The 12,741-nt window shown below is 37.5% G+C and overlaps 2 protein-coding genes across 2 annotated transcripts; one reads left to right on the top strand and one right to left on the bottom strand.

Annotated features, from left to right (window-relative positions):
- The first annotated feature begins 122 nt into the window (after positions 1-122).
- On the top strand, positions 123-9,716 carry LOC114522266. The gene is made up of 3 exons (XM_028542913.1): positions 123-131; positions 699-783; positions 8,393-9,716. Exon 3 carries the CDS (start codon positions 8,405-8,407, stop codon positions 9,065-9,067), a length of 663 nt encoding a protein of 220 aa, XP_028398714.1. The 5' UTR covers positions 123-131; positions 699-783; positions 8,393-8,404; the 3' UTR covers positions 9,068-9,716.
- LOC114522262 (sphingosine-1-phosphate phosphatase 2-like) lies at positions 783-2,841 on the bottom strand. The gene is made up of 3 exons (XM_028542910.1): positions 1,927-2,841; positions 1,682-1,771; positions 783-1,579 (listed from the first exon to the last, which is right to left on the bottom strand). Exons 1-3 carry the CDS (start codon positions 2,431-2,433, stop codon positions 1,031-1,033), a joined length of 1,146 nt encoding a protein of 381 aa, XP_028398711.1. The 5' UTR covers positions 2,434-2,841; the 3' UTR covers positions 783-1,030.
- Positions 9,717-12,741: the final 3,025 nt, after the last annotated feature.

The raw sequence follows: 12,741 nt of genomic DNA, 5'->3' as shown, positions 1-12,741 counted from the left end.
TCCAGATTGTTTATCGTGTAAAGTAATTGGAGCTGGAACTTGTTTTGGATCTTCGGCGTATCTTTTGCTTAAAAGAAATACATTTGGACAGACTCCCACAGCAAGATCAGCAATTGGGATTGTTGCTGCTGGTACGTCTGCGTCACACGTGTTCATTATATTATATGCTTGCTGACAATGCTCCTATTTTGCAGTTTTCTAATGAAATTATAGAGATAAATGTGTAGAAAATTCTTTGACAAACATCTTGAACATACCCTGTGACAACTTTCCCATCTTGTAGAACATGCCTATCTTATCCTAGAGCAACCCATATGATGGATGGTGCCTCGGTGGATTTGGTACCTTGCTCTGTATGAGCCCAGACATAGAATAATGAGAGGACTAGAAGCACCACTTGATTTGAACCTTTCAATGTGAATGTAGTTGCATATGTTGCATTGGTTACACAACCTATTTCACCATCTTCCCAGTCCTCTCATTGTTTTACACCCCAAGGCAAATTGATAAACAGGAGCATTGTTACTTGCTACTTGCAAGAGATTTCTGAGCTCCTCAATCTGATTTTGATGGATGCTTTGTAGTCTGTTGACTATATGATAGTTTCCATACAAATTACCATGCATCACAAGTCAGTAGGATCCAACAAAATTGGAACAAAGCTAAACACAATGTCATGACATTCTTTTCATCTTTAGCACTTGCTGGGCTTGGTGTTGCAAGGGTGTACAAATAACTATCCTGAATTGTTGCTTCATACAGAACTTTATTTTGAATTCAAAGGTATTTATACTAATTTCCATCCATTAATTTCCAACTATTTATACTGTTCCCTTCATGATATATAATAGTTGTGTCAGAATAATTTGTGTCTTCAATATAGTCATAATTATATATAGCTAATGCATTCCGCATGAGAATATGAAATTTTTTTGTTTATAACATTTTTGAAAAGTCAACAATGAACAATCAAGTATAAATAGACAACAGGATAAGACATTTGTAACATGATCTTTGATCAAAATTAATATTAGTTGAGGCCACAATATTTAAAAAATTGTGGAGCAAGGTAGACAGCATTGAATGACACCAATCCATACGTGATCAACTTGTGCGGCACTTCAACATGGCGCTTGTAATTCAATGGTTTTGTTGTTCTGTAACTTGGAAGCATCATGGTGAGACATGATGTAACACACCATTTTGATGCAATTCGGGTCAACGCCAAAATCATCGTCCCAACCACGAACCGGAGTATATACAACATGGTTAGCTTGAAACTTGTCATCTGCAGAGCTGTTAGAAGAAACTCTGACATAAGCTGGTCGTTGTTTGCAGAAAACCTGAGTCCTATTAATGCACCGGCAGCACAACCCAATACTAATGCTGTATCAGAGTAAGTGTTGTATGAAATTGGTGTTGATGTTGGATACAGGTACAGCAGCATAATTGGACAGACAACAACGAGGGTGAGGATGTTTGGAGATGTTCGACACCAAGTTTCTAATGGCAGATCTTTCAGAATTGGAAATACAACCAACATGATCATGATCTCAAAAAGTAGCCCATAAATCACATCCTAAAAGTGTTCAGGAGATTATGTGGGTTGATTTGAAGATGGATTTAAACTGCATAGATATTTTAGTGATTATAAACAAAGACTTGTCAATGTAATGCCCACCTTGACATAGTGCATTCCAAGATAAACTCTGCTTGCTGCAACCATTGAGGAATAAACTGCTGCTATGAACAACGCCAAGTGAATGTTGTACTGCAAAAACACAAGCATTTAAAGTGTGTCCAAACTTGGCAAGCATTGTTTATAAACTGTTGGGAAAAAAGCAGTTTTAAGGTGATCTACAAGTATGCATGTATTCAATCTATCTTAAAATTGTTGGCTGGGTCACAGAGGAAATAGTCAACTACCTGAAAATTTCCATAAGTGAAGTAAACCAATGAAAATGGAACGACCAATCCAATCATGGCATGAGTTGACGGCGTGGAATATTCCTCTGCATACTTTTTTTCTACCCTTATGACTGGAGGTGAGGGGGGCCGTGGGGCTAGGAAAGTGTCTTTTGCCCCCTGGCCAAAATAGAGAGATATTGTCAATGTCATATATGCCCTAATCACAGCTTTAGGATCAAAATTCCACAAAATAAATGACAATAGCGCTATCAGAACTTGTTCATCGCCAAGAGCCGAGCATAAATAAAAGAACACATGGACCATTGCATTGTACTCGAAATCACTTTGTTGAGTATTAGATTTCTCGAGATTATTGCCATTTTCTAAATTTTTGTCAGGGTTTGCAATCTCAAAATCATAGTGAATGTTTTTCGATTCATTATCAACCATCGGCGTCTTCCATCGCAGACCGCAAAACCGTTGAAATTGAACAATCAATTCCTTGTCGCCCAATTTATTCCACATTTTTTGCAAATAAACAGTAAAATGATCACGTTAAAGATATTATTCGTTTATTTGTTGATATTGAAGAAGTACAAAAAGCTAGAACCCCTGTTTGATGGCATCGTACGATTCCTTCGTCCAATGAAACCACCCTGGAAAACAAACTTTGACCTCAAATACCGGGGAATGATCCCTATGTCCACACAACCTCGGACCCCGGGTACATGCCCGCCCAGGATTTTTTCCTCTACGAAGGAAAAACCTGGGTACGAGATTGTGTAGAACAGCCTCGTTCCCAGAGCTTAGCGTATATTATTTTAAAACTGGTTTTTTCCAGTTCCGTCTGGTATAAACGTTTATCAAAACGTGTTGTTTTCGAGCTTCTGTACAGCTGTTCGTTTTAAAAGTTATACACTATGGGGCCATTCAGGGTCGTACCTTGGTTTTCATGGGGGGGGGGGTTGGGGGAGAGCGCCATGATAAATTTTCCCAATGGCAGACAAAAACTTTCCTTGGCATTGTGATGAACTCGAGGGTGCGACGCCTACACCTTCGAGTGTGTGGAAATTCAATCAATCAAAAGTCGTATTTTATAAATCACCGTCATTTCATTTGCAACATTTTGCAAACAAACATTGCAGTTTTACTAGATGAAGTTTAGTTCGCGAATATGCGATTGCAATGCTAATGCATTATATACAGTTGTTCAGAGGGTTAGTTGCTCTTCTGGTGCCTTTGAAGCGATTTCTTGCGGAATTTAGTAGCATTGTGATGGATGGTGAAACATAAGTATAGAAGCACATACGGATAGCTTTAGATAGCAAAAGATAGCTTTAATGAATTTACGAATTCAGTTACAAAAAAATCATATTAAAATAAGTTGCAGCAAAAATGAGGTCGTTCAAATAACTAATAATGTCTCGGACATGTTTATGTCTTTGGTTCATGAGTCATCATTGTTTGACAAAGTTTATTTGCCCTGAGGGCAACTTCTCTATTCCAATCGTTAAGTTAGGGACATCAGGGTAGAGCTCGAACTGTGTCGACTTCGCAGCTTGGACGTCAGCTCTGAAATCATCGCCTTCTTTGATACTGCTGCCAATTATATCAGCAATATAAATAGACGGCTTAATATCCAAGTAAACTGCATCTGCTGGAGGGACGTTCTTGTAGGAGACAACTTTTCTGCCATCTTTGTACAAAGCAAATTCAAGAGGCTGGACGTTTCCGGAAGCATTAGTCGTCTTGATTGCACCTTTTGGTTGAGCCTGGCCCGATACCTTAACGCTGGGTGCATCATCTTGGTTTTTCTGCGTCACTACAATTTCCTGCCCGAATTTGACGGAAAACGGGCCAGTTTCCCTGGGAAGGCTACCTGCTGTATCCAACACGTAGAAAGTAACTGCGGTTGGCAAAACGATTGGACCAACTTTTCCAGGGTATTGAACATCTGCAACTTTCCACGCGCTGGAATAACTCTCCAGAGTTAGAGGATCTGGCCGAGTTTGAAAAAGCATGAATTCTACATGTTGGCCAGTAGTTCCGCCTTGACCTGTCAAATTTTCAATTGTTATATTCCACTCTCCCATTTTTCACCTCTGAAAGTTTAATCAAGACAACTTCAACCTTCTCCTTTCGTTACAATGCAAATGTAAGTTGACTGAATGAAACATGGCTAAACATCACTCGCTTTATATAAGCAACTTTGTGAGATGTACACGTCATCGACCATCTTCTATTCTGACCAATAGTGTGATTTTTAACCATAAATGGAGAACTAATCACCATGTGGCTTTAAATATTTATACATGCACGCAACACTTGAAATATCCTCAATCCTTTGTCTTCTTATATGGGAACTTTTTATGGGAACTTTTTATGGGAACTTTTTATGGGAACTTTTTATGGGAACTTTTTGGCAGTATTGACGGATCCTTTTTCAAGGCGTTTAGCTTAAACGGTGGATAAGTTAAAAATTGAAAACCAAATTATCTTTTTATTGAACAACTGAGCTGAAATACTTCGATGTTAATAGTTTAATTGTCAATGGAGGAAATATCTTTAAATATTCATAAATACTCGATCCTTTATATTCCACTGCTGAAATTTGTTACATTGACACCAAAGTCACCATATTTACTACATGCTATCAAAAAACAGTTAACGAAGTAAAGTTTCTCATGTAAAGTTGATATTTCTGTATCTTTACCAAAAAATTTACGTTATATTTGCAAAATGTATGGTAGATTGATTCAATGGCCCTTGAGCCGGTTACTATTAAGTCATTGAACTCAAAAAAACTTTTTCAAAGAACTTTATTATGTAGATTCTTTTGGCTGATAAGAACCTTAAGTACTTTTGAGTTCAATTACGTAAATAAATAGGTTCCTCTTCGGCTATCTTTAAAAGGGGGAACGGGGAATCGGGGAATCGGGGAATCGGGGAACGGGGAATATCGGGGAATGGGGGAATAACGGGGAATAACGGGGAATATCGGGGAATATCGGGGAATATCGGGGAATATCGGGGAATATCGGGGAATATCGGGGAATATTAGATTCACACAGCAAATTTTTAACAATTAATCATCCCAATGTAAAAGTAGCATGGCGTGTTTAAAAAGAATAATGTTAGACTTTTTCGACCGCAGTCCAATAAGTTAATAACACAACATATCAAAGTATCACAACCTACTAATAAATAATGCATTATCTGGTCGTAAAATTAGGAAATATTTAGGACGGAGGACCTAAATATCCGGGGAAACTGGACGCAGACGGGAATTCAAATTCCCACTTACAACTTCGGTCCTTTTCGTTGATGGCACGGAAAAGCCTTGTTTTCATACATCCACATATCAGCAGAATTTATTTTAGCACTAGTAGACGGATTTCCGTCTAAGACGAAAAACTTTATTACTTTATTCTTATTTCGCACGTTATTTTCGATCGGAGCATATTAAGAGATTACTAATGAGACGTTAATAACTGAACCGTGAAACCTTAAGAACTATATATCTTTTAAAAATGAATATAAGTATTTGTATCGACTATTGACATTGATTATTAGGTTTGATAACTTCGGTTGTGTTAATGCATGAAAAATGCAAACGTTACGTTATGTTACGTTATGTTCTTTTAGGTACTGGTATTTAATGAAGTTCCACCATAGTTAGTGTCAAACGCAGAAACTTTAAAAGTTTCAATCAAAAATTATCATTTTGAAACTTTTTATGACCGATTCTTCTGCAAATATTTAGGTCCTCCGTTCTAAATATTTCCTAATTTTACGACCAGATAATGCATTATTTATTAGTAGGTTGTGATACTTTGATATGTTGTGTTATTAACTTATTGGACTGCGGTCGAAAAAGTCTAACATTATTCTTTTTAAACACGCCATGCTACTTTTACATTGGGATGATTAATTGTTAAAAATTTGCTGTGTGAATCTAATATTCCCCGATATTCCCCGATATTCCCCGTTATTCCCCGATTCCTCGATATTCCCCGTTATTCCCCGTTATTCCCCCATTCCCCGATATTCCCCGATATTCCCCGATATTCCCCGATATTCCCCGTTCCCCGATTCCCCGTTCCCCCATTCCCCGTTCCCCCTTTTAAAGATAGCCGTTCCTCTTCAATGAATTCCGCTTTATGCCCTCCAGGATGCCCTCCAGTGTATGGAATAATCCAGTGTATGGAATAAGGTGATTAGAAAGCTCCTTGAGCACACTGAAAAGCTGTATTAAAAAAAGCTAATTACTATAGGAAATTAAATTTTTTTTGCCTTGAAAAGTTCCGCTGTTGCGTTTTTTGTTTGTATATACCTGCACTACTAGCTAAAGTTAGTAGCTATCATTTGTAAACTCATTTACAGCGGTTAATTCAGTGACAAGCTTTTAGTTTTGGTTGAACGTAACAAAATTGCATATGTTTGTTAGTTGAGCGCATGCATGCAATTTGGGAAGAATTAAGGTCAGGAAGAATTTGGGAAGAATTAAGGTCAGGAAGAATTTGGGAAGAATTAAGGTCAGGAAGAATTTGGGAAGAATTGAGGTTGGGAAAAAACGAGTCAGTCCATGCAAGAGTTTCAAATTTGTGCTAAGGACCCCCGGAATTACATCTTTTTACAAATTCACAAAACTCAAAAAGTTTTTCAAAAGAATCGTTGAAGACGAGATATAAGCTCATGCAATACTAGCAATAATATGACTGCGCTCAGTGATCAACGATTCTAATTCACTTTTACTAGTTTTGGCGGCTGATACTACTTTAATAAAACCCGACATACTTTGCAATAAATTTGTGCAAAGTTGAAAACTTCTCAAACTTAAACTTGAAGTATGAACTATAGATAGTTAAATTTTCTGCGAATTTGTACAAGAATCGGCATTGAAAATTAATTGCACATGATTTGGAGTGGATAAATGCATGCATGGTGCAGGGGGATAAATGCATTTTGCAGTATTGACCATTGTGATACAGACGAGTCTGTCAGATATTTATGTATAGAAACAGATATGTGTTTCAGATATTTATGTAAAAATTCAGATATTTATAATTTATGCTGAGTATTAAGTGACCTTGACCACGATCGAGAACATTAATGATATTAAAAACTCCAGTTGCCAAGAATGCAAATGAACTTAAACAAAGACTTATGCATAACATCAGGTTCTACACATGAAAAGTTCGACGTCCGAAACGAGCCTTATTTTGGTTGCAATGGGCAATTCGTGAACAATAATATCAGTATCGAGTCAAAGAAACACGCATTTTTCTTGCATGCCTTGGTGTCAATAAGGTTTGTAATTCTGTGACTGCATGTATGTTTGTACATGGTATTGATATTTAAATGCAACATTTTCAACCATATAATAATATTCTTGTATGTTCGTATGGTGACACCCATCAGTAAATTAGCTTGTAGGTACATCACGTATAAGTATTTAATACTGCAAAGCTTTCGGTCCGTTAACCCGGCCCTTCATCAGCGCAATAGTGGGTTAACGGACCGAAAGCTTTGCAGTATTAAAGATTTACGGGCTTAGTTAAAACCACCGAATAAGTGCATGGTATAAACATAAATGCAACTTAATAATCTAGAGCTTTCAAACCGCGGCGTAAGCATAACATTAGGGCGCAGCGATAGCAGAACATGAATTTCATGATGAATTAGCATAATTTGCGCGCGGATATTCGTCATGTAACCGCAATGACTTCTCACTAATTTACTATAAATATAGCCAGTGTATGTTAGAGCTGTTAGAACAGAACTGAGCTGCGAGAACCGTGAACCGAGAACCGTGAACCAAAAAGCTAAATCAACTTGAAGTGTAACACGATACGGAGTAATCTATCTAATCAAAACGTGACCTGTGAACCTTTTATTAAATCTTTTGAACTCAACGTGATTTGTGAGTTGTTGGGCGAGACAAAGAGGAAATATCTATGAGAGGCATTACTATCATAAAATACGCAAGTTCAGATCAACATATCCAATCTCCAACTCACAAGATATCATTTACTGTAAATTATCGTAATATACGAAAATTTATCGACTGGACTCAGACTTTTGATCACCACTGTACATTACAAACCAACAGAAATGGATTCATGTATAGTATAAGGTGTTGTGTAACACTTTTATAATTATACTGTCGCTGTGTTATCCTATTTACTGTCTAAATTAGTTTGAGCAGCATTGGTTATGAGCTATGATGGTATATTTGCAAACTTTTATGATTACAATGAAGGCTATATACTTAGTTTCAGGGTCGTAATATTTCACTATATATGCATACTAAGAACCTATGACATCAATGTAGTTCCTTGGCTCGTGTCTATTTCTCTAAGGTCAGAAATCTTCCAAATTTATCCGGAAACCGGTGCAAAATAGGTGCACCCTGCTCTTTGTGTATACAAAATTCTAGAAAACAAAGAATTCTTACATTTAAAAAAACATTGAATGTTTATAGTCGCTAGATATAATGACGGAGTGGAAAATCACAGTCGCTAACAAAACGGGAGAAGATTCAGCCTCTGGTGAGGGAAGTATTGTGAAGTTTGCACTTTTCCAAGTACCATCAGAAAAGGATGAGACGAATACCTATCCTTGCGCTTGGGTTGTCGATAAGGTTGCATATCCTGGGGAAATTCATGATATGACATTACCCAATGAATTTGAGTTGGCAATCGTAGATGAAGTAAATGGTAGCGAGCGAATAACTGGCCCTTTTCCAGTTTCGTCTGGTAAAGAGGTTTACATAACCCAAAAGAGTCGCGACGATCCGCCGAGTCATGAAATAAAAGAGGGTAAAGCACTCGACGACAACACGGCGCCCATGATTCAGGTGTTTAACAACCAGGGTAACATTCAGCCTCTCACAATGGTTCTGTACAAGAAGCAGAAGAAATTAATAATGTCGGATAAAGTTCTTCCTGGAAGCTCCGTGAATATGAGCGTAAAACAACAGATAAATATTCATGACGCTGGCAACACTAATGATATTAACGAAGGTGACTCGTTAAAAGACCAAGGCATAGTTACATCCTCCACTATGTTCAAGTTATTACCCTCAACTCCTAGGATCACGATAGATGTACATCGGGGACCAACTGGTCAACTTTCTTTTAACTTGAGCCCCTTGTGACTTAGTAAGGGTCTCAATAAGCACTTTTAAGAGAATACATAAAATGAGATTTCCTGCCATTTGAGGGGAGCATTTTACTCCGATTTTTGAACGACGTAAATTTATTGTTAAATATATATTTTCAACAATAGTTTCTTTTCCCTATTTTGGGGTCTTGAAAGTCTGGGCAAATTGCCCTTTGGTCTCTCCTGTGGGCGCCCCTTAGCAATAGTTAGGATTTAGTCAAATACCATTCGATATCAAAAGTGAGTGCTTGTGTGTAGTCAGTAGTCTTGCTTGCTTCAATAAATTTACACATAGTAAGTTTACAGTTGTTTGGAAATCTTTTCACGTTCTGGTTTAGTTTACTATAGTTTTCACTCGATTGCTGCCGACAAGTGATAGATCGGTCAAAGACTAAAAGTGTTTCATTATATCTCTTGGATTAATTTGCATACTTCAGAAGGAATCAAGATAAACTTAACCACCACTGGTCACTGTAGTGACAGGTAGTGACTAAATAGCTTTAATTTGTGTTTGAATGTGGTACTTCTACATGTTTATTAGCACATTAGCAAGGAAATGACCATTTGAGTTACAAGAATAGGTCCGCCAAGGGTACATGTATCTGCGCATGCTTGCATAAATCAGTTTGTACCACTGAGCTATATTTAAATTCCTGGAATTTAATAGCTCCGTGGTTTGTACTCTACTGCGCTACTGTAATTCAGTTTACAAGCGACGATGTGTCACAATCTGAGACATGATTATTTATATTTCCACCCAATTTATTCCACATTTTTTGCAAATAAACAGTAAAATGATCACGTTAAAGAAATTATTCGTTTATTTGCTGATATTGAAGAAGTACAAAAAGGTAGAACCCCTGTAATGATGGCATCGTACGATTCCTTCGTCCAATGAAACCACCCTGGAAAACAAACTTTGACCTCAAATACCGGGGAATGATCCCTATGTCCACACAACCTCGGACCCCGGGTACAAGCTTGTTTGCCAGCCCTGGATTTTTTCCCCTACGAAGGAAAAACCTGGGTGCGAGATTGTGTAGAGCAGCCTCGTTCCCAGAGCTTAGCGTATATTATTTTAAAACTGGTCTATTCCAGTTCCGTCTGGTATAAACGTTTATTAAAACGTGTTGTTTTCGAGCTTCTGCACAGCTGTTGGTTTTAAAAGTTATACACTATGTGGCCATTCAGGGTCGTACCTTGGTTTTCATGGGGGGGGGGGTTGGGGGAAAGCGCCAGGATAAATTTTCCCAATTGCAGACTAAAACTTCCAATATTCCTTGGCATTGAGATGAACTCGAGGGTGCGACGCCTACACATTCGAGTGTGTGGAAATTCAGATAAGAAGTCGATGTTCAATCAAAAGTCGCATTTTATAAATCACCGTCGTTTGATTTGCAACAATTTGCAAAAAAACATTGCAGTTTCACTAGATAAAGTTTAGTTCGCGAATATGCGATTGCAATGGTAATGCATTATACACAGTTGTTGAGAGGGTTAGTTGCTCTTCTGGTGCCTTTGAAGCGATTTCTTGCGGAACTAGTAGCATTGTGATGGATGGTGAAACATAAGTATAGAAGCACATACAGATAGCTTTAGATAGCAAAAGATAGCTTTAATGAATTTACGAATTCAGTTACAAAAAAATCATATTAAAATAAGTTCATGCAAAAATGAGGTCGTTCAAATAACTAATAATGTCTCAGACATGTTTATGTCTTTGGTTCATAAGTCATCATTGTTTGACAAAGTTTATTTGCCCTGAGGGCAACTTCTCTATTCCAATCGTTAAGTTAGGGACATCAGGGTAGAGCTCGAACTGTGTCGACTTCGCAGCCTGGACGTCAGCTTTGAAATCATCGCCTTCTTTGATACTGCTGCCAATTATATCAGCAATATAAATAGACGGCTTAATATCCAAGTAAACTGCATCTGCTGGAGCGACGTTCTTGTAGGAGACAACTTTTCTGCCATCTTTGTACAAAGCAAATTGAAGAGGCTGGACGTTTCCGGAAGCATTAGTCGTCTTGATTGCACCTTTTGGTTGAGCCTGGCCCGATACCTTAACGCTGGGTGCATCAGCTTGGTTTTTCTGCGTCACTACAATTTCCTGCCCGAATTTGACGGAAAACGGGCCAGTTTCCCTGGGAAGGCCACCTGCTGTATCCAACACGTAGAAAGTAACTGCGGTTGGCAAAACGATTGGGCCAATTTTTCCAGGGTATTGAACATCGGCAACTTTCCACGCGCTGGAATAACTGTCCAGAGTTAGAGGATCTGGCCGAGTTTGAAAAAGCATGAATTCTACATGTTGGCCAGTAGTTCCGCCTTGACCTGTCAAATTTTCAATTGTTATATTCCACTCTCCCATATTTTACTTCTGAAAGTTTAATCAAGACAACTTCAACCTTCTCCTTTCGTTACAATGCAAATGTAAGTTGACTGAATGAAACATGGCTAAACATCACTCGCTTTATATAAGCAACTTTGTGAGATGTACACGTCATCGACCATCTTCTATTCTGACCAATAGTGTGATTTTTAACCATAAATGGAGAACTAATCACCATGTGGCATTAAATATTTATACATGCACGCAACACTTCAAATATCCTCAATCCTTTGTCTTCTTATATGGGAAATTTTTATGGGAACTTTTTATGGGACGTTTTTTGCAGTATTGACGGATCCTTTTTCAAGGCGTTTAGCTTAAACGGTGGATAAGTTAAAAATGGAAAACCAAATTATCTATTTATTGAACAACTGAGCTGAAATACTTCGATGTTAATAGTTTAATTGTCAATGGAGGAAATATCTTTAAATATCTGTATACAGGATGCACAAAAAAAAGCAGCACTAAATATTCATAAATACTCGATCCTTTATATTCGACTGCTGAAATTTGTTACATTGACACCAAAGTCACCATATTCATTACATAGTATCAAAAAACAGTTAACGAAGTAAAGTTTCTCATGCAAAGTTGATATTTCTGTATCTTTACCAAAAAATTTACGTTATATTTGCAAAACGTATGGTAGATTGATTTATTCGCCCTTGAGCCGGTTACTGTTATGTCATTGAACTAAAAAAAACTTTTTCAAAGAACTTTATTATGTAGGTTCTTTTGGCTGATAAGAACTTTAAGTTTTTTTGAGTTCAATGACGTAAATACATAGGTTCCTCTTCAATGAATTCCGCTTTATGCCCTCCAGGATGCCCTCCAGCGTATGGAATAATAAGGTGATTAGAAAGCTCCTTGAGCACACTGAGAAGCTGAATTAAAAAAAGCTAATTACTATAGGAAATTAAAATTTTTTTGCCTTGAAAAGTTCCGCTGTTGCGTTTTTTGTTTGTATATACCTGCACTACTAGCTAAAGTTAGTAGCTATCATTTGTAAACTCGTTTACAGCGGTTAATTCAGTGACAAGCTTTTAGTTTTGGTTAAACGTAAAAAAATTGCATCTGTTTGTTAGTTGAGTGCCCGCATGCATGCAATTTGGGAAGAATTAAGGTCAGGAAGAATTTGGAAAGAATTGAGGTTGGGAAAAAACGAGTCAGTCCATGCAAGAGTTTCAAATTTGTGCTAAGGACCCCCGGAATTACATCGTTTTACAAATTCACAAAACTCAAAAAGTTTTTCAAAAGAATCGTTGAAGACGAGATAT

Source organism: Dendronephthya gigantea, unplaced genomic scaffold (assembly GCF_004324835.1).
Source record: "Dendronephthya gigantea isolate DGI-Jeju-01 unplaced genomic scaffold, DenGig_1.0 000022F, whole genome shotgun sequence".
NCBI lineage: Eukaryota > Metazoa > Cnidaria > Anthozoa > Malacalcyonacea > Nephtheidae > Dendronephthya > Dendronephthya gigantea.
This window is presented reverse-complemented; position numbering and strand designations above follow the sequence as displayed.